The sequence below is a fragment of the Gallinula chloropus genome (genome assembly GCF_964237585.1).
Source record: "Gallinula chloropus genome assembly, chromosome: 2".
Lineage (NCBI taxonomy): Eukaryota > Metazoa > Chordata > Aves > Gruiformes > Rallidae > Gallinula > Gallinula chloropus.
In genome coordinates, this window is record NC_140086.1 from 51,692,403 (window position 1) to 51,713,990 (window position 21,588).

The following is a 21,588-nucleotide window of genomic DNA, read 5'->3' on the forward strand; positions in this document are numbered from 1 at the left end:
CACCATGAGAAAAAAGCTTGTATTTGAACGTGTAAAGCACTGTGACATGTCAGAACACTGGAACATCAGACCTAAAGCACTTAAAACTAAAATTACTGAGCTTAACATGCATGGCAATTGTCTGAGAGACAGGAGTTAATGTCATTTGATCCTTCCTGTGCTGCGAAGTACTCAGGCTCAGTAAAATGTTTAGAGCCTGAAGATACACAGAAAGGTTCCCAAGAACATTATGCTCCCCATAGAAAATAAAATGTATGTTAATAAATGCACCTGTCAATATACTGGATAACATGCTTTCTCCTTTAAAGAAACAAGAGATGTAAATGCAGTATTTTAATTCCTGGTTATTTAAAATGAAGACTGCCTTCTCTGTTCAGGCATCAGAAATGTGCCTAAAGCATGCCTTGTGGGCTTGCCTTGCTTCATAGAACAGTTTGCCTTGAAAAGGGACCTCAAAGACCATCTAGTTCCAATCCCCTAGCCATGGGCAGGGACACCTCCACTAGACCAGGGTCCCCAAAGCCCCATCCAACCTGGCCTTGAACACTGCCAGGGAGAGGGCAGCCACAGCTTCTCTGGGCAGCCTGTGCCAGGGCCTCACCTCCCTCAGATTAAATAATTTCTTCCTAACAGCTAACCTAAACCTGCCCCCTTTCAGCTTGAAGCCATTGCCCCTTGTCCTGTCACGGCACTCCCTGTTGAACAGTCCCTCTCCCACTTTCCTGTAGGATCCCTCTAAGTATTGGTAGGCCGTAATTAGGTCACCCTGGAGCCTTCTCTTCTCCAGGCTGAACAAGCCCAACTCTCACAGCCTGTCTTCCTTCATAGGAGAGGTGCTCCAGCCCCTAGATCATCTTTGTTGCCCACCTTCCCTCCGCCTTTAGCTGTATCGTAGCATCTGCCTGTACCATCTGAGGGTACACCTAACAACCTGTGCTCCTCAGAACTGAGCCACATGGCACTTCATCACGTAAAAGCCTCTCATTAACAGATCTGGACTTGCTCTGACCCACCCTCCAGCACTAATAAATCCTGCCAGGCCTGCCGGCCTGCACGCAGTACCGCGCTAATGACACAGCCCCTGCTCTAGGGGCCTTTTCCCCCTCCTCCTCCCCTGTGCAATCTCAGCTCTCGGGCAGGCCCCCAAAACGCCTGCAGACCCACCTCAGCTCTTCAGCACTCGCCCCCCCGCCACGCCGTCGGACCAACAGTGGAGTCAGCCCGCGGCGGGACGGGGCTTCTCCCAAACTCCGACCCGGGTGCCTCACCCGCTGGATCTGCGGCCGGTTTAACCGGACGCGGCACCCAGGCAGCTGCCCGTTCGAGGCCGGTCACACGTTCCCGGCTGAGGGACAAGTCCCGTTACCCAGTGGCGCTTCTCCGCACGCCGCTCTCTGAGGAGCAGCCGCCGTTGCCCGCGGACAGCCCGTTGCGGCACGGCCGGAGCGGCAGCGCCGCCCTCCTCCTGGGCGCCCAGCCCCGGCCGCTCGTCCCCACTCTACTCCGCTCCGCCTCAGGGCCAGCGAGTGCCCGTTACCGGCCGCTGCGCGCGACCCCCCCCCCGCCCCTCCCCGCCCCGCCCTCCGGCCGGGCGGCGGCCCCGCCCCGCCTTTCCGCCGCTGCGCGCGCAGCCCCTCCCGCCCCGCTTCCGGAGAGCGGGCCCCGCTTGCAGCGTCATCCTGAGGGGCCGGTTTGAATGAGACCCTAAGGGAGGGACGGAGGGACGCGCTGAAGCCGCCGCCATCGCCCGCCCGCTCCCTCCCCCGCTAACGCCGCTCGCCCGCCGCCCCTTCACTTCCCCCGCCGCCACCGCGCCCTTCCAGGACACGGCGCGCTGCCCGCCCCCTCCGCCATGCCGCTCTTCTCAGGTGAGCCGGCCCCCGCCGCCCGCCCCTCGCCCGGCCCGGCCCGCGGCCGCCTGCAGCGTGGGGCGGGCGGGGATGGGGGGCAGCGCCTGCGGCGGCTGCTGTTGCCTCAGCGACCGGCCCGCCTCAGCGGCCCCGCCGCCCCCAACCAGGCCCGTTCCCGCCGCCGCCGCCGCGCGGGAGGAGGGCGGGCGGTGTCTGCCGAGGGGCAGCGGGAGGGGCCGCCGTTCTGCCGCCGCCGTCCTGCCGCCGCCGCCGCCCGGCACGTGTCCGCCGCGCCCTGCCGAGCACGGCGGCGGGAGCTGCCGAGCAGCGCGACCCGGGCCGGGCCGGGGCGCAGCCTGGCTGCCTGAGGAGGAAGCGTTGGCCTAGCCCGGCTGGGTCGAGGGGACTCCGCTGCTGATGGCCGGGAGGGCCCTCTGGGCCCGGCTGGGTTGTGCGAACGGGTGTCGTTGGCCGGCGAACGTGCCCCGGCGTTGCCCTTTCTTGCTTTATTTTTGGTTTGTACTGAGATGAGTGCTGCTGCCTGTCAAACGAGCCGTAATTCCGCATCCCTGCCGAGCCAGGCTGTATAGGTGCAGCTGCCTCACCTCTATAAATCCCCGTTTCCGAGTTAAACCCAGAGGAGTTAGAATCACATGGCGATCCCACGCCAGCCTCCGTGCTGGGAAGGAAAGTTTCAGGGGAAGGCCCCCGGGGACATTTCTAGCACCGGTTACTTGTCTCACAGGTCTGGCCTCCTGGGGCTTTCCCCTGTGTGAGGAACGGGCTGTGGAAGGGCTCGGTTCACACAGTCCCCGTTTCTCTGCTCTCTGACTTGTGGCTGGGAAGCTGGGATCCAGCTGTCAGCGTAGCAGGACACTGTAGCTCCTCCAGAGCTCTAGCACATATGCACAAGCCTTGCCTGTGGGACAAATATATCCTTCCTTTTTCTCAGTTTCCATTGTTTTCAAATGAACAATTTTCTGTTTTGGAAAACTTCTGGTGAAATTTTGGTAGTGGTCTCTGAAGAGAAGGTGCTCATGCTCTTCAGTATCCTCCTCTTGAATGCTGAGGTCTCAAAACCGGTGGCAGTACAGATTGATAATTGGTAACTCTCCTGCAGTGGATGCACGACTGTTCGAAAAGACAAGATTTAAAAGACAGTGCAGCTGACTTGTTCAGTGACTGAGTGGGTCGTCTTCCTGGAAAATGGGAAAAGACTTGTGGTTGGTAGATCTTTAATATGCAAAATAATAGAAGTATTTAAAGAAAAACAACCCAGAAGGATGGGAAAATCAGAAGGTACTTTCCGCTAGAAATACTGAAAACACAGTCATCTGAGTTGCATTGTAGGCTAACACAGACAAAGTTTTGGTTATCCTTCCTTATTACCCATCACAAGCACTGCCTGCATCTGAAATCTGAACCTTCTTGGTGACTCTGGGGTTTTTCCCAACACAAAACTCTTCAGAGTTGCCACATTGTATTTGCTTTAAAACTGAAGCACAGGTGGAAGGAAGGATACGGTTTCCTGCCTGATGTTTCTGCTGGTGATACCGTTTCCAGTGTCAAGAGTTACACTTTGTATGACCAAATCCCACTCCACTTAACTCCAGTCCTGCACCTTTACTGGGGTCAGAGCTTCTGGAGCTGCAACCCTTGCTAGGCTCTTTGTATTTGCATGCAGGTGCATTGTGTGAACGCTGTCAGAACTGAGGAGGGTGGCACTGATGGTGGTGTTGTGAATGGCACTGTGAGGTTAACCTTCCACTGAAAGGAAGCAGGAGGCATGTTGTTTTATGGGTCTTGTGTAGCTCTGCATGAACGATACAGGTGGCCAAAACCATGGCTGTCAGACAGTTGCTTTGCTTTTAAAGAGTGTGGTATTGTTTGTCACTGAAGGGGAACGGAAATGCTGTGGAAAACTGAGCTGAAACCGCACGTCTGAACTTCCTTCAGGAATTTGGCCAGTGCCAAGAGATTGGGAGAGCTGCTTTCGAGCTGCTTTTGTGAAGATTTGCCCATGGAATTTCTAATGCTGTTATAAATGTTTATTGCTTGCAGAGTGTCTCAGTACTTACATCTTGCTTGCAATTGTTTTGTAGGATTTTTTTTAGACTGGTTTCTACAAGGTGTCTGAGCCAGCAGAACTGTTGTATGTTCTGTTGTATGTATGTATGTATGTAGAACAGCTGCTCTGTGGCTTGGTTATTGACCAGTTTGAGACTTAAAAACGTGAACATTTTGAAAGAGTATGAAGCCTGGAACTTAAAATCTTGGTAATTCCATTAATCTTGGTTAATCTTGGCAATTGCATTCTTGTGTGTTAGGAAATAACCTGGTTTCAAAACATTTTGTTTGCAGTTAATGTGAAATGGGGAAAAGAGAAATTCGACGGCGTGGAGCTCAACACTGACGAACCTCCCATGGTCTTCAAAGCCCAGTTGTTCGCCCTGACTGGAGTTCAGCCAGCTAGACAGAAAGTTATGGTTAAAGGAGGAACTCTGAAGGTAGAAATCCTTTATTTTTTAAAATAAGATTTCTAACTTAATTACATTCTAACGTAACGAGCACTGACCATATCCCAGGATCTTCCTTCCAGAAGATCTTTCATTGTATGTATTAAATCAAGTACACTTTTCAGAAGTAATCTGGTATGATTCATTGCCTGCTTCTGGAAACTAGTGGCAAAGGTTTGCTGCTGAGTGGTTGGGAGGTACACTGCAGTTGTAAAACACATCTTCACTCTTTTATGCCAAACACCACTCTGCTTGGTGGTGGTGATTTATTTATTTTTCCTCCATTCCTTTTGAATGTTCAGAATCTTATGGAACTTTTGGCTTTTTAGCTTATTTAAGAAAAATTTCTCCAACGCTTCTTTGCTGGGGACTTACTGGTGTAATGTCATATAGGCAATTTTCCTACAAAAGTTGTTTCCTTCTATGCAGACTTGAACAACAGATGGAAAGATGACTTGGCTGCTTTTTATTTCAGTCAGACAAGACTTGATGATGTGTAAATAGTTAATATCGTGGAATCTTTGATGAGACACAATTGTATATTTAGAAATATACGATTAATATTAATGCAAATGCTTGCTTGTCTTTTCCTGCAAGGTAATTAACTTGTCTTTTATTTCCTTTCAAATACAGGATGATGACTGGGGGAACCTAAAAATAAAGAATGTAAGTTCAGATGAATAATGAAATTTTACTAAAAATTTAGATTTTAAGTGTTACTGGTTTGATTTTATTGTGATGTTTAATGGAAAATGTGAAATTCTTGCTCTTTCAGTTTGAATGAGCAGCTCTTTTTTTAAAAATCAAACCTCAATGAGAAATAATTTTGTAGTTTTCATACCTAAGCACTCTTAGAAAGTTCTGACCATTGATTTGTTAAAAAAACAAACCACAACACAAAACCAAACCCCAACTTTTTGGCAAAAACAGGGAAACTACACCATCTCCCTGAAGTACTAGGGAGCATGTATTCCTTACAAGAAATGTTCTGGGTCAGACAGCAGCTCTTCTGTGTGGTCTATCTATGGGGGTAATAATAAGTGATGTTATTTAGAGAGAGCTTGTGAACCTGCCTCAGCGTTGTCCCAGGTGCTTGTATGTCCCCAGTGTGAAAAATGGCTGTGTTACAGATGCTGAAGTAACAGCTCCACCTACTTCCTCTGTGATCAGCCTGCTGAAATTTGCTCTCCTGTACCCTGTAGCTGCTGTTTAAAAACAGTAATGGTTATCCACACCTTTGAATAGTTCAAAAAGAAAACATCAGGTGAATGTATTTGTGCTCCTTACCTATATAAGATTGTGACAGGGATTCACAAAGATTTTTGTTTGGGTTTTTTTCTTCTGTCATTTTCATTCCTGTAGGTATCTTGTAACATCTGTTTGCTGTAGGTTTTGCTCCAGTTCTGATTGAGCAGATTGAATTAGGCAGCATTACTCTTACCTGTGTAATTAATTTGCAAACATCTGTCTGCAGCCTGTAGCTGCAGCTATTGTAGCAAAAAACCCAGTACAAAATATTTTTGTCCTTTTCTGCATACCATTACACTAATAGCTGCCTTTATTCATTTTAATAATATCACATGCAAGTTTTAAGGATTTATTTGCACTGTCAAAGCAGTTTATTTCCATTCCATTGTTCACCTTTTCCTAAGCACTGTATTCTGCAGGGCCCCAGATAGGCGTTTTCTTCCCTTTCTTACTGTGTGGATTTACTCCTGCTGAAAAACTCCTTTTCCTTATGCTAGTCCAGCAAGCATGGTAACCTGACTGCTTTCTTTAGCCCCCTGAATGTTACTCCTCATGCCTAAACTGATAGGGTCATTTGCTTATTTTTCACTTTTCAGTGAGTTTTGTGTCCTTGGGTCTTCCTTGACCAAAGGATGATGCTTCCCCTTCCCACTTGTTTTTCAGGTGAAATAAACAATTCCAGACTTAGAGCTGTGGTCTTCGTTATTACTCATGCCTGCCTGAGTATTTGCCCAGATCCTAGGCTACAGATGAAGGATAATTTTGTTGTTGTTGTTTAAAGAATTCTGAATTTGAGAAGTCGAGACTGTCAGTTGAGAAGCTCAAACATTACAGCTCCTTTCAAACAGCCATTTACCCTTTGGTTTCCATGGTGTTTTCTCAGACTTAAGGGAGAGAGGAGTATTTGCCCTGAAGTGTTGCTTGATTCCTGGTGGTGGTGAACACTTCACATTGGGGTATTCCATGAATGTTTAATTGAGTTTAAAACAGAACCTTATGTTGGCAGCTGCTGGCAAGCTCAGCAGGTTCAGTAGAAATTCATAGTATGGAGAATGCTGTGGAGTTGTTCTTGATAAGTACCTTCTAGATAACGAGAAAATCAAGGTATGCTCTTAAAAACCAGTGCAGTGTCAGCTCTGTAAACTCAGAGAAAGGTTGTATCTGTTTTGGGGATAATAGCTGAAATATACCAAGAGCTTAATGATTTTAATTTTTATTTTTAAGTGGAAATAACTGCCCTCAAATATTTATTGCTTTTCTTACTGTTCCAAGGGGATGACCTTATTAATGATGGGTTCTGCAGACGCGCTTCCAGAAGAGCCAGTTTCTCGACCTGTCTTTGTAGAAGACATGACAGAGGAGCAGTTGGCTTCAGCTGTAAGCATGTTTCAAACTTTGGTTTCTTCTTAAACCTTTGAATAATGGCACGTTTTTAAATACTTGCTGTGGCTTGAAAGGGGATTTTGAAACTAACGTGTTTAGCACGTACAGTTTCTCAAAGGAAACATGACATTGATGACCCAACTTGGTAGCATTGATGAAGAACCCGTGATTTAAGAGTCTCATAACTAATGCTGTTTAATCTTTAAGCAGGCAGCTTCATAAATTTTCTAAAACCAGCATTGCTGGTGTTTTCAAGGGCAAAGTTATATTGCCCTTGGTGAATTAGTGTCCTGAACTTTGCCTGAATAAGAGCTTGTAGATATGCCACCTTGATGTCTGTGACAGGTAACTAGGGTTTGTTTGGGGTGGAGTGTGTTTTGTGCTTGTTAACAGGTAAGAAAGGTAAACCTTTCTTTCTGAAAAACTAAAGTAAGTTTGACATTAGTGGAATAAATTAGATGTTTTACTTTATGGGACTAAAGTCTGGAAGAGCATAATCAATTTATTTTTTTTTTTTACTTCTCTCTTGGTTGTTTTCTTTACTATAATTTGAAAGGCTTAATTTTCTCATCAGTCATTTGAACTAAGAGCTCTTCCTCATGCTTGAAACAGTGTTACAGCTCACCAACTGTGCGTGCAGAAGGGGAATACTCCTTTGTGTGTCTGTATGAAAACACATCTGTAGTTTAGGACTGGTTTTGTACTGGAGTGTTTAACGCTTTCCATGGCACCAGCAGGTGAAGGATACCCCTGTGTTTCTGACTCTGCCCCTATGCACAGACTTTGAGATAACGGAGAGGCAAACGAGGAGATGATTCAGTGTCAGATAACACTTTGAAAAGGGTGGTCACATGGCATTTCTCAGATTCAAATCTTGTTATACCTCAGAATTGAATTGCCTGTAATTGAGTTGCCTGTATTGCATGTATTCATTAAAAATGGAATACATAGCCAAATGAATTCCCTCTTCCTAAAATAATTAAGTGATACTGCTATGCAGCACCACTCCAGTTTCATAAACCACTTGTCTTTCCCTGACAGCTATACAAATATGCAGGATTCAAGGCAAAAATAAAGAACAATGCTATTGTATTGTGATTTATAGTTGTTTCTGAAACTGGTTAGTTTAATTATTCCTTGGCCTTCACACTTGTCAAAACTTCAGAAATTCACAAGTTGTCTGAAAGGATCAAATTAATAATTTGTTGCAGCCTTCTGGAGAGGAGTTTAAATAATGCTTTTGTTTCTAACCATGAACTTAATCACATTCAAAGTTTCACTGAAAACAGATTTTAATTAAAACATCAGTGTTTGGTACAAATGTATTCATGTGGAAATTTCATGGAAATAGAGTTTTAAGGTCAAAACCTGAATGAGATTATAATTGAACTTTCTGAATGACTGCCTGCTTGAAAAATATGCTCATTAAACTAAACATGCATGGAAAAAAATCCAAAGCATTCCTGAATGTCCTGTAAAAGCACCGAATGGTGAAATGATTAATATCTCAGAAAAGGGATCTGGAAAACTTTCATAAAGTTTGATGGAATATTCCAGGTTTTGTGCATCTCTGGTCATTGCTTCTCTTAGAAGTTGATGTTGAGTTACAGCATTTAGACAAAAATGGTTGCACACCTCTCTGACCTCCAAGTCAATGTTTTGGTAGATGGAATTGCCCTGTGGATTGACAAACCTTGGCAACACTTGCTACATGAATGCTACGGTTCAGTGTATCCGCTCAGTGCCAGAAGTGAAAGAGGCCCTTAAAAGGTAGGATTCAGTGCAAAGATACCCTGACTAAAATGTTTCCTTTACCTTAGGAAATTGATACTTTGTGGAACAGTTGTCTCCATACTAGTGTGGATTATCGTAACAATCTGTTATTCTTTAAATCTGTTCAAGATTAACATAGTGAGATTGATTAAGTTTCATCCTTTGGTTGTGTTAGTCTGTACTTACTAAAGAACTTAAGACTCTGTATATGCTGGAACTGGCTTTTAGTGGAGAGAACATGTTTTGAATAACTGAAAAATAGTTCCTGTTGAGACTTGTTTAAAATGTTTAAACAGGCTCCTGAGCTCCTGACCCTGAGTTTCTGGTGTGTGGTTGCACGGTCCTCTTCTTTGTAAAAGAATTGAACTGGAGTCCAGTTCTTTTGAGGGTGTTTTTTCAGTGGCTTTATAGCATAATACGTTACCAGCTATGGAGTTCTGATGTTACCAATGTTTGGTCCCTGGAGCTACAGCAGGAAGGTCTGAGATAGGACTGTGGGTGTTACAGTGGTGGAAAATTAGAGGAACCTGGAGATACTCTCATGTGGATATGTAGGGAACAGAAGTCGAGCCCTTACAGCATTCCTTTCATTTGTTCTGATTCTGTAATGTGGAAGTGGATGGGGTTTTTTTTTGGTGAGGAGTATATGAGAAACATGAAAATAATGAAGATTGGAGGAAAAAATGGAGTGCATGGCAGTGTGATCCTGAATTTGTTCCCCAGATTAATTATAATGAGAAAACCATCCATATTTTAAAACTCTGAGGATTGGGTAGAGCTTTGCCATCTTGGACTTAACTTAGTTCCTTTAGAATACACTGCTTTTTGATACCTTGGTGCCCAGCTGGGTACTTTAGGTCACTGTAAGCACTAGCTATTTAAGTACTTAGAGTAAGCCAGTAGGTAAACCTTTATTATTTAGAACTGGGAAATATTTGTGAAATACAGAAACTCTGTTTTAAAGCTTTTTCTTGATGTTTGGTGTTGTCAGTTTAAGAAATTCCATGTTTCCCTGTGAAGAATGTGCACTGGATCAGAACATTTAACAGATTTGATGTACCAAATGTTAAAATGCAGCCTATAAACCCATCAGACTGCAGTAGGAGGTTACTGTCTGTGGGAAGTCAGATTCACAGGCTGCCACTCTTTTCCTCTAGAGACTTTGCTTTTTATTTGGCCTTCCCAAAGTCTTCACCTTCAAGGTGATGACAGCATGGAAGGGCGTATGGCAGTAGGAGAGAGGCGAAAGGCTTCAGATGGGAAGGCTCACCGTTATGGCTTCATTTCTCACCACCTGCCCTGTTGAGCTCTGCAAGGGTGCTCCCTGTTCTGTAGCACGACAGGGAAAGCTTCCTGCTCATCACCTTGCAGTGGACAGTTTTTAAAGTTCAGTCTGATATTACAGAATGCACGAGACCCTTTGCTTGAAGGCTTACGTGCTTTGGGGAGGCCGTCTGTTCCTCCTGTAAGGAGGTGAAGTAAGAAATTGCTCAAAGAGTGGGAAGTTCTAGTAATACAGGTGGACTCCCAGACTTTTTTTAATGTAGGAAGTATCTCCCCAAGAAAAATGTTGCTTCTCTCCCCGTTCTGCTTCTGCTGTGAAGAGAGTAAGCCTGCCCACCATCTCTGCATCTTATCTACCACCAACCCTTGAAGGTGGTGGGTTTTCTTCCATGTTTCTGAAGGAGCCATGCCAAACATGTCAGGGTAGCTTCTATTCAGGACTTTTCTCAGTTCCTTTAAAAGCAGATTGAGTCTTTGCAGTGAATGGATTGGGGAGGCAGCAGTGATGTATCCAAACTATGTGTGTTGTGCCAAGGATGCCAGTTTTCCTCTGCTTCCATGCAGTGTTTGCAGAATAGCTGAGAGGTGAGTGTGAGTAAATCCTCAGTCACTTCTGTTTTGGTGATTGGTTTCTTTCAATACATTTAAATACACCAGGCTGCTGCCTGTTCTATGATTTAAGAAGCTGACTGCTCTTCTCTCTTGCATTTAATTGCATACAAATGATTGTTCTTCTTTTTTAGGTATGGTGGTGCCTTAAGAGCTTCAGGAGAAATGGCCTCCGCTCAATACATTACTGCAGGTTGGTGTTTAGAGCAGAACACAGGGCTTTGGGCTAGCACGTGCTTTCCTGCTAACTGCAGGTGAAAATTGCAGTTAGAGCTCTCTGCTTTTTTCTCTAGTGCATATGCCTGAGGAATTTCAGATCTGCTAAGCACCTGAAGGTTCATTTTGCTCAGTTGCTAATAGCTTTAAATGAAGGTTATTCCGACCGTGGCCGCAAAGCATAGATCTTTGCCTATTGCCTAGCTGCACGCTAGGGGAAATCTATTTGAGTGTGATCTAGGCTGAGATAGAAATCATTCCTGCCTCTGACTGTTCTGCATGTAGGCATAAAGTAATTGGAACTTCCTAAAGCAGACTTCATCCATCCATCTGTTGAGTTGATCATTTTGCCTAGAGATATTTTCCCAAGCATTTCATTGTTTCAGTTAATGGTGGGCTAGCACCATACTCCTACAATGTGTGGTTCTTTCATATTTTTATTATGATTTATTAGCTGAGCATTATTGTTAAAGTGGTCTTAGCCTTTGCCCTGAAGATCCAGATTTCATAACTGAAAGGAGTGTCTTCAGAGGGAAAGTTCCCCTTTGCTGTGGTGATCTGGGTGCTCATGATGTGGGAGCTCACGATGGCCCCTTATCTCCCAAGCTCTAACTAGAGTTCTAGTTAGACCCCTTACGCTTGACCAAGGGTACTACTTGTCCACTTTTTCTTTTTTTACTCTATTTCATTGCCCCACTAAGATGCTGGGCCAGGACACTGGGATTTCTACCAGTCCATTTAAGGAAAAACAAAATATAAGGAAGGAAAGGTCCAGTTTGTGGGTATGCCTGCTGATCGAATTTTGGGGTGGTAAGTTCAATGGTTACTCTATACAACCATGCCTGCCCCTCCCCTTTTCACTGCCTTTACTTTGTATCCCTTACTTTCTTTTTAAGGTGACAGCTCTGCTTCTTAGGAGTCTTAAGAGTTTTAAGATCTGAGTAATTCTTAGTTAATTCCTTGGTGCCGAGCTGGTCAAGAGCTCCTGCATGACACTTACGGCATTTTTTTAATTGCTGTGTTATATCAGTTGTTCCTTTTATCAAGGTCAGTGCAGGTAATTTCCTAAAGAGAGGAAGGAACTGACCTTGGTTCCATGTAATGTTGTCTATATTCACTTATTCAATAGTCTAATTCGTTAGTCTCTCTCTACTTAGAAATTAGTGACCACGGAGGCTGTTGCCTACCTCACAGGGTTGTTGTGAGGATGAACGAGTGTCTCTGAAGTGTTTTGTGGCTGTAAAATGCCATAACCTGGGTAGATGAGACATGTAGCAGTGTGCCTGGAGCTAAAGAGAGAGCCCTTGTCATGCAGTCGGTGGCATTCATCAAATTGCACGCAGTCATAAGCTGGCCACGGCTACGCACACACATCCTTATTTTCCTGGGTGTTAATTTAAGCATGAGTGTTTTCCAGGTGTTTCAGCTGGGAAAAATGAAAACTTTTCCCAGGAGCTGGTGAAATGTAAGCTGCTCTAGAGGATAGGTTGTGAGTGCCTCCTGGTTTCTCCATGTGTAGTCCTCTTGTGAAAATGTCGTTGCTCAGATATGTTTCAAATGAGAACTACTCAAGAAGTGTTGTGGGCTGGTTCTGTTGGTTTTTTCCTGTTGGCAGCCAGGAAAGACAAGGCACGATATGCCAGCCTCTCAGAACTGTCATGCTTACACCTGTAAAGTCATGTTCACAAATGAGATCCTAGGCGTACCTGTTACTTGGCCCTGTTTTGGAAGGATCAGTTTGTACACTGTTAAATGATCAGTCTTTAAATGTTGCTGCTGTTCTGTTGTTCTTTTTGAACTTCCTGCTGAGTTTGAATTGTTTTTCCACTTCTCAAAGCACATTCACTTTTTCTCCAAGCTCTTAGAGACTTATTTGATTCCATGGATAAAACTTCGTCCAGTATCCCGCCTATCATCCTCCTGCAGTTTTTACATATGGCCTTCCCACAGTTTGCAGAGAAGGGTGATCAAGGACAATACCTTCAGCAGGTAAAGACTGGTTTTTAGCTTATTGTTTGAAAATATGTTGGAAGTTTAAGAATAATTCAAACCTTTCATTCTCCCAGGAAAACAATTTATTCCAGTGAATTCACTGCATTTGCTTTTGTATCATGTAGGAAAGAGGAATGTCATATCAAGTGAAAATGTATGGTGGAATAGGGAGAAATGCTCAATTAAGGAATCCTGACATTTGGATTTATAGTGTAGAGATCGATGGGTTTAATATTACTACATCATAACGCAGATATGATGTTCTGTTTCCTTCCTAGGATGCCAATGAGTGCTGGGTGCAGATGATGAGGGTACTACAGCAGAAGCTGGAAGGCATAGAAGGTGATACAGTTATGGAGGTAATTGTAGCCTTACTCTAACCAGAGTTAGGATTTATAGTGCTGTGCTTGTGATTCACATATTCTTTGCTAAGGATTATCTGTTTTGTGTGAGTTCTTTAACATGTGTCTGTAGACACAGTGAAATTGTGCTCTCATGTGTCTCAGTGTAATGCTGCCTATGCCATGTCAGCCATGCTGTGCTGTACAGCAGGAATTCTTTTCCTTTGGGCTTTGTAAGGCATCTGTTGGACTAGTGTGGTGGTGGCTGTGAGGATGCAGCAGCTGACCCTGATAACCTGTGAATTTAGCACTAAGAATTGTTTTTTTGGGGGTGTGGAAATAAAAATAAATCCTTGTTCTGCAGCATTGTTGGCTGCAGAAATGCTGTTTGAAACAGTCAGCTATCTTAATCAGCCTGATAAGAAATTGCTTAAAGTTTTTTACCCAAGACTTTAGCAGACTGACTGTTTTCTTCTCTGCAAACTGTTTTCTGGAGAGTCTCAGTAGTGGCAAAAATCTGACAGGCCACTCTTAAAATTTAAGACAGATTTAAGTTGGGGGTCTGGGAGGTGTGACATTTTGATTGAAATCTTGCTGGCTGATAGGCTGTGAGGTGGCTTTGGTAGCCTGCTAAGAGTGCATTTGTTCTGAAACTTGTACAGTGTAAGGAGATTGACGGAGAAAATGCACCCACTGAAAGGTGAAGGAGTAGCCCATAAAGAATTCAAATAAACAGAGTTACTTTGTCATGAGGAAAACTGTCTTGATGTGCTATTTGAAGTTACATCATCAGAAAATTTATTTTACAGACAGACTCTGGAGCTACAGCAGGAGCTTCTAAAAAGAAGAGTTTAATTGATCAGTTCTTCAGCATCGAATTTGAAACAGCGTATCCTAAAGGCTGGGCAAGGTGTGAAGAGTGAGAGTAGTTCCACACTGTCGCTGTTGGGAGGATGGAGAGTGTCATCCAAAACAGTACAGAAACAAAAGCATGTGTCAGGGAAGAGAGAGAATGGCCTGCTCCATGAGTACACAGAAGTGAGAGTTAAGGTTGGGTATACTTTGGGAGAGGGGATGATGCAGGGAGGAGGAATGGCAATGGAAGTTTACAGAAAACCCCACTCAGTTTAAATACCTGATTTCCTCCCCAGGCAAGATTGCCAGTCTTCTGTTTCAAGTATGCTGAGATGTTTTAGCCAAATAAAAGGGTTTTTTGGGTTTGGGTTTTTCTTTTTGCTTGTAAGGCAGTGTTGTTGATATGTTTGGCATACTAAAGGTAGACAGAAGATAGCTTGATTGTCCATCCAATTTATTTCTAAAGAAATCACTGTTAGATGAGTAAGAAACTAAGGCAGGTGGCAACTTTCTAGTAGCTTTCTTATAGCAAGAACAAAGAGACCACAAAGCACATGTCTCTTGCCAAGTATTACTGTTTTCCCACTTCTCCACCCCAAAATCCTGATTAGACTGACCAGCACTCTTAGAAAGACGTTGTGCATTTTGCTTGTCTGAAGTAAGGAAACGCCCTGCTAGATGAGGTAGTGTATCTCATATAATGGTATTAATGAAGAGTAAAGGCCTTCTCTGAGGCCAGAGATGCACATCTTACTCCCTGTGCTGCCATGTTTGTTATCCCTGAAGTGGCTGGGAGGAGCAGAATGAGTAGCTAAGAGGAATGACACATAAGCTCATGGCAGGAGGAAGAGGCTTGGCAGGAATGTCGTGTTGCAGGCCTTCAGGATGTGATGCTGGCAGCATTTGTAGAACTTGGAGCAGTCAGAAAAGTATCTTGTTAGAAGGAAGGGGATGAGCGAGAAGGATTGGTGGCAGAGGTGTGCGTGGTCTTTTCACTAGAGCAGTAGTTGAGCTCTTGGAGCGTGATGATTTTCCTTAATTTTGTGAAGCATGAAATGTACAGAAGCTGAGGAAGAGGAAGTAACTAAAGGAAAGGAGAATCTGCTTCAGCTCAGCTGCTTTATCAACCAAGAAGTGAAATATCTGTTTACAGGACTAAAATTGGTAAGCCATTGTAATTTTTCTTTTTATAAAATTAAAATCTGATTTTAACCTGTGTTTTCAATCTGTGACTTGGAATTGATGTTTGCTGTCCAGGCTTTACAAAGTTCCAAGGTTTTTGGGGGGTGTCCAGGGGGATGATGGAAGTGAAAATTAATCATGTTAATGCAAACCAGGGTTCAGCAGAGCATTTTTTCAGCCTGATGTGGCTGTCCCTGTGCAGGTAACCAAGTGCAAGCCAGTATGTTGCTTGTGGTTTGAAAACTGGATTTTTTACTTCAGACTGAGTAGTGTCAAGATCTAAGCACATTGTAAATGGTTCTCAAAACTCCCAGAAGTTGGTTTTAAACCAGGGTGCTGTTTTGGTTGCTGCATCCTAAGAAAAAAAAACAAATGATGAACAATTGAGCTTTAAATTAAATTTTGCCAATTTGAAGGGGTTAATTTTTCCATGACATGATGTCATCTTTAAACTGTTCCTGTAAGTTGGAGTTCTCCAAGTAGCCTGTGCTTTTTTGTATATATTGCTAAGTTTTTTGGGGGGATTTTGGAGAATCTGAAGTAGCAAGGAGAGGAGCTGCTACAGAACCCTTGTTGCAGTACCTGCTCTTGCAGAGGATTTCTGTACGAGCAGGGCTGGAAGTAGAGATCTGCGTTGTACAGCAGGGGACCAAGTCGCACAGTGCTCAGATAATCTTGGTTTCTGCTTTTTCTGCTTTGACAGACTTTAGAAATAGAAATAAGATAAAATAGGTAATATTTGCAAATTATAAAGATTATGATAAAAGAAACCCCACTTTCAGGCCAGAAAGGGCCTTCTAGAATCACAGAATCACAAGGTTGGAAAAGACCTTTGAAGATCATCAAGTCCAACCATACCATCCTATGCTAAGCCATATCCCTAAGTACCTCATCAACCTTATTTTTGAACACATCCAGGGAAGGTGACTCAACCACCTCCCTGGGCAGCCTGTTCCAGGCCCTGACAACTCTTCCAGTGAAACACTTTTTCCTTACATCTACTCTGAACCTGCCCTGGCACAGCTTCATGCCATTTTCCCTCATCCTATCTCCTGTCACCTGGCTGAAGAGACCATCACCCACTGCTCTACAACCTCCCTTCAGGTTGTTGTACGTGGTGATAAGGTCTCCCCTCAGCCTCCTCTTCTCCAACTCTTAGGCTGGATTGCCTGTAGCAAGAGTCACAGCACTAACAACTGGGTCAGTCTTTCCTTGCATTTGGGAAGGTCCCTGGAAGCAGAGTAGTACCACTGTATGAGTATCCTTGCACACTGCTTTAGTCTGAGGGTTCAGAAACATCCAAATACTCCTGCCCCAGGAGACTCAGAGATGTACTTTTTTTTAGCTGTGTCCCAGCCATGACATGACACATTTGTAACCAAATAGAGGTGTGGAAGTTGCAAGTTCTACTCCTGCAGAATAACATTTTCTGCAGAGAGAAACATCCCGGTGGTGTCAGGGCTCAGGAATGAGCCTGGAGCTGAACAAGGGAATGGGCACGGTCTTTCTGCCCAGGAACTGCAGAATCCCATGTGTGGTGAGGCTGATAGGGAGAGACGAGTGGAACAGGATTTTAGTTCCTAGAATCACAGAATCATTGAGGTTGGAAAAGAACTTTAAGATCATCAAGGCCAACCATTAACCTGACACTGCCAAGTTGATGGCTTGTTTATCCATGCTGAGCTGTTCTTCAGGCTGTGCTTTGTGATGAACCTCTGTGTTACAGCCTCTTTTCTTCTTTCACAGCGTCTTCAAGAGGAAATCACCAAACTGTCCCCAACGCTGCAGAGGAACGCCCTCTATATCAAATCTGTGAGTGGCACTTCTGTAGCTCTCTAACTCTTGTCAGTTTTCTGTTCTGAAACACAGCTATCACTGCAACAGCATGGGATTTATGTTGTAAAGTGAGTATCTACTAACAAGAAATTCTAAGACCAGTAGAAAATTATTTCTTTGACTACACTCCAGGGATTCAGAATAGGAGGCCTTGTTATATCCTATGTGTTTGTGTACAGATACGTTCCCAGAATGGCAGAGGAGCAGCATTCAAGGTATACAAGTTCTGTGACTATCCAAAGTAATCGCTTCTTTTCTTTGTTTACAGTCTAAAATTAGCCGCCTGCCAGCCTACCTGACAATTCAGATGGTTAGATTTTTTTACAAAGAGAAAGAATCTGTGAATGCCAAAGTTCTCAAGGTAAGATTTTGGCATATTGAAGTTTTAATTCCTTTCTATGCTTTTCGATTAATTTTTATTATAGGTAGACAACTAATATTTGATAGCTCTTTGCTAAACTGGTTTCAAATTGCACTTAGAAATACCAACAGTGCCTTTTTCTTTGCATAAGTGCAAAGTTGCTTTGTTCCCAGGTGTGGTGATGTGTGGCAGTTGGTACTACCAGAATGGACTGGGCAGGGAGACAGGGGCAGACATGAATTGGCTCCAATACTGTCAGGGTGGTTCTTGGTCTCTTTTCACCAGTGGCTCAGAAGGAAACCCTTAGTTAAGGAGAGGGCTGTGCTTTCAGTCCCTGCACAGCATTGTATTGTTGATGAGAAAGGTCTGTGCTAACAAGCACCTCCTGTACCAGTTGTTAGAAGTGTCTGGCTGTGACTGACAACGCGAGACCCAGCTGTGAACAGCGACGTGTTCGAGCTTTGCTTTCTGTTGGCCTTGGCTGTTGGACCCCCCAGGCTGCCCAGGGAGCATCATGACGGATGGTGCCCGTCCCTTACAAGACAAGCAAGGGAATAAAGATTGAAGGAACGTGTTAACTGATTTAGGAGATTGTTTGGGTCATACCAATTGACATTTTTGTGAGTGCACAGTCATTCCATGTGCACTTTTTTTCCCCCTCAGGCCTGCATAAGTGTTTCATAAAAGTATGGCAGCCAATAATAAAGAATGTAAATATTTATGCTGAATGTAGTAGTGTATGATGGTTTGTTTATACTGAATCAGATGTTCTTCTGTGGAAGTATTGAAGCCCATTAGACAAGTACTGTCAGCAGCATTTCAATAGATGAAGTTGTCATTAATGTGGTAAGAGATGCAATTACTTAGATGTGGTGGTGTCTCCCCATGGGGGAACGTTTTAATGTGGAGTGAGCGCCAAAGTATGCTAATAATAACCCTGGTGCTTTTTACTTCCTAGGATGTTAAATTTCCTCTTATGCTGGATGTGTACGAGCTGTGTACACCAGACCTTCAGGAGAAAATGGTTTCTTACCGATCAAAATTCAAAGATCTAGAAGACAAAAAAGTAAATCAACAGCCAAAGAACGTAAGTCTTCTGGCAGCTCTGTGGATGTTCTCCTTAAAGAGTCATGCAGCTCAGATCGGGGTACCAGTAAAGACTAGATAAGACTTGACTCCCTTGAGTATCTTCCTTTCTTATTTAGCATCCAAACTCCTCGGTATTGAGCTTTAGACCTTTTTTGTGTGTTTTCATGAAAATAGAGTCTCTGCTTTGATGTGACCCCTTGATGGGAGGTACTGCAGACAAACACATTGCTTATTTTTTCATTTCAAAATGTGCTGACATGTAGTGCTGCTGCTTACCAGTGTTATGTCTGCAGGCTCCCTGGGGATGTCCCAGAACGCCACTGCTTGCTGGCGAATCACTTGCTCAGTGGGGCACAGGTACCTGTTTCCTGCACCCCAGCTGGAAAGGGTCGTGCAAGTGTGAAACATGGAACAGAGGTACCAGGGAACTAAAAGACTGTATGCTCAAAACCTGGTAAATGGTTTCATCTCCTACCATGTCTATATAACCTAAATTTCCTTTAATGAAGGGAAAAAAGTAAGTGAGCTCAAACTGTAATGGTTTAGCCAATTTTTTTTTTTAAAGTTCACAATTCTTGTCATGGCCTAACTCCTGGCAGCTTCATTTAAACATCTGGATAAAGCTCACATCTCTGTACAGTTAGGAGCAAGGAAAAGATGATGGTTTAAACCAGAATGTAGTGGCTCTCAGAGCCTGTCTTTGGCATTCTTCTGCTGCTAGTGAGTCCCTACACCAAGGAACAGCAGGATTGGTTTTTGTGCTCAGAACCCATAACTCTGGTGGGTGAACAGTCCCTCTGGGCAGTACGTGCTGAAAGGGTTATGTATTTGCTCTAAACAGTGGTCGTGTTTAGATTGGGCTACTGGATGTCCAGCTGGAAATGGAATGGAACTTCTTTCAGGCTCAACAAAAAATGTTCAAGCTTAGAAACATCTTTAAATGAAGGGAGAATCAGTATTTGATTGATTGTGCTAAAGCTTTGTCAAAACCCTTCCACACTAATTCAGCATGTTCTGTTCTTTAGTCTAGTAAAAGTGATGGTGCACAGAAAGAAGTTAAATACGAGCCCTTTTCTTTTCCTGACGGTGAGTACTGGGAAGCAAACCTATTGTAAAGTAACTTCCTATTTACTCATGTTTGAGTGGACCTGATGGCAGGAATATTTTGACAACCTGGTTATCTGCAGTGACTTTGAAGATTAATCTTAAGGCACTGCCAGAATTTTGGGGATAGAAAGATTAGACAAGTCAAAATGCTGTTGAGATGTTCAAAGACGTAACTGTCACCCATCTGACAAAGTTGAAGACACTCAGAAGACATGCCCATTAAAAGGCATTTGTGTGTGATGTGGTAAGCAGCTGAAATCAAAACAAAAAAGGACTTTACAACTGCTGTGGTGGCACTAGGGTGGCCTCCTCTGGGGGCTTGAATGTCCCAAGCATTCATGCTGTGCAGAAATTATCTTAGAGGTCTTGTTGACCTGAATTGTTACCACTCAGGGCCTCCCAAGGTTTATGTGTGATGTATGACACAAGGAGAGGCTGGGGGGGGGGGTGCTGACTGGCTTGAGAGCATAGTACAAACAGGGTATTCTGGAGCATGGGGTGACTAACACCCTTCTTGGTACATTTGGAATTAGCTCAGTCTTTCCCTTGAGAAACTGAACAGCATAGCTGAGCTAACTGCAGAGGGGTAGCGCTGTGCAGCCCCTGCTCAGCACCTCAGTCCTGGCCCTTTCCTGGCTCACCCTGAGCTGAAGGAAGCATTGGCCAAACACATCTGCACGTTTTACTGACCCTGCTGCACTGTTTTAGAGCCTTAAGCACACGGCCTTTGCATCACACCTGGGTGTGCATTTGTGCCACGGAGAGGGACAGCGCTGTTTCCTGAGGAGCTGTTGTGGCCGCTGCGTGCCGCTCGCAAGGCTGAGAGCCCTGCTGTAAGCAGGGTCTTACGCAGCCCCAGCGCTGCAGTGTGGCTGGCACGTGCTGTTAGAAATGCTGATCCCATTTGTGTAAGACTCATGTAAGGTGGTTTTTTTTTCCCCCTTTTCCTTTAGATATTGGGTCTAATAACTGTGGCTACTACGACCTGCAGGCAGTGCTAACACATCAAGGCAGATCAAGTTCCTCTGGACACTACGTGTCTTGGGTCAAAAGGAAACAAGGTAAAAAAGCCCAACACGTTACTGCTCCGTTCACCACCTTTCCCAAGCCTCTTCCTTTAAGGGGCTGTTCGGGTCACTTAGGTTTCACCTACCTCAACCACAAATACTCCTCTTGTTTTTCTTGCAGATGAGTGGATTAAATTCGATGATGACAAAGTCAGCATTGTTACACCTGAAGATATTTTGAGGTTATCTGGGGGCGGAGACTGGCATATAGCTTATGTTCTACTCTACGGGCCGCGCAGAATCGAAGTCATTGAAGACGAAGCAGAACAGTAGTCTTCGGTCTTAGTCATTCTGCCTAGGTGTGAAATAAATGTTGATTACTGATCACTTCTTTAACCCCAGAGCTTTAGCAAGTGGATAATAATCTGTTCAAACCTTTTCACGTGAAGAGGGATACTGTTTCAAAACCGATCCGTGTACCAACTAGTCACTGCTGGACTGGGCTGCCCACTGTGGCAGTGACAATACTTAATAGCTTTAATGTCTTGCGGAAGATAATTGTTTTTTAATAAGCCTGGCCCCTCCCCCTTCCTCTCTAATGTCATCAAGTATTTATTACACACCTACTCTCACATTTGTTACTCTTGCATGGTTTATACCACCATTCAGTAGCTGTCCATCCTTTGCCTTACCTGGCAGTTTTGTTAGGAAGGTAGAAGAGAGCCTGTTGCCTTGTTGTGTAACTCAGTGCTGCTGCCCATAGCCAACAGCCATGGCTACAGTCAAGTATTTGTCCAGCCTGACCCACTGCCTCTGGCTGTTCTGTTGCTGGCATCTCATTACTTCCAAATAAATTGTTATCAACGATGTGTCTCCATTAAAAAGCGTTCATGTCTCGGTAGCGTAGTTAGCATGTGTTTGTTTTCACTTCTTGGGCCA

The 21,588-nt window shown here is 44.2% G+C and overlaps 1 protein-coding gene across 1 annotated transcript; it reads left to right on the forward strand.

Moving 5' to 3' along the window:
- Positions 1-1,676: 1,676 nt before the first annotated feature.
- On the forward strand, positions 1,677-21,520 carry USP14 (ubiquitin specific peptidase 14). Its single transcript, XM_084279745.1, has 16 exons — positions 1,677-1,868; positions 4,212-4,357; positions 5,000-5,032; positions 6,887-6,991; positions 8,664-8,767; positions 10,798-10,856; positions 12,738-12,868; positions 13,150-13,230; positions 14,022-14,101; positions 15,117-15,231; positions 16,996-17,061; positions 17,354-17,446; positions 18,405-18,533; positions 19,561-19,621; positions 20,596-20,703; positions 20,831-21,520. Exons 1-16 carry the CDS (start codon positions 1,853-1,855, stop codon positions 20,980-20,982), a joined length of 1,479 nt encoding a protein of 492 aa, XP_084135871.1. The 5' UTR covers positions 1,677-1,852; the 3' UTR covers positions 20,983-21,520.
- The last annotated feature ends 68 nt before the right edge of the window (positions 21,521-21,588 follow it).

Excerpts from the sequence above, each read along its gene's own strand:
- USP14 (XM_084279745.1), top strand. Across the intron at positions 14,102-15,116 it reads AGCATCGAATTTGAAACAGC|CATGAAATGTACAGAAGCTG; the intron begins GTATCCTAAAGG and ends AATTTTGTGAAG. Across the intron at positions 19,622-20,595 it reads GCCCTTTTCTTTTCCTGACG|ATATTGGGTCTAATAACTGT; the intron begins GTGAGTACTGGG and ends CTTTTCCTTTAG.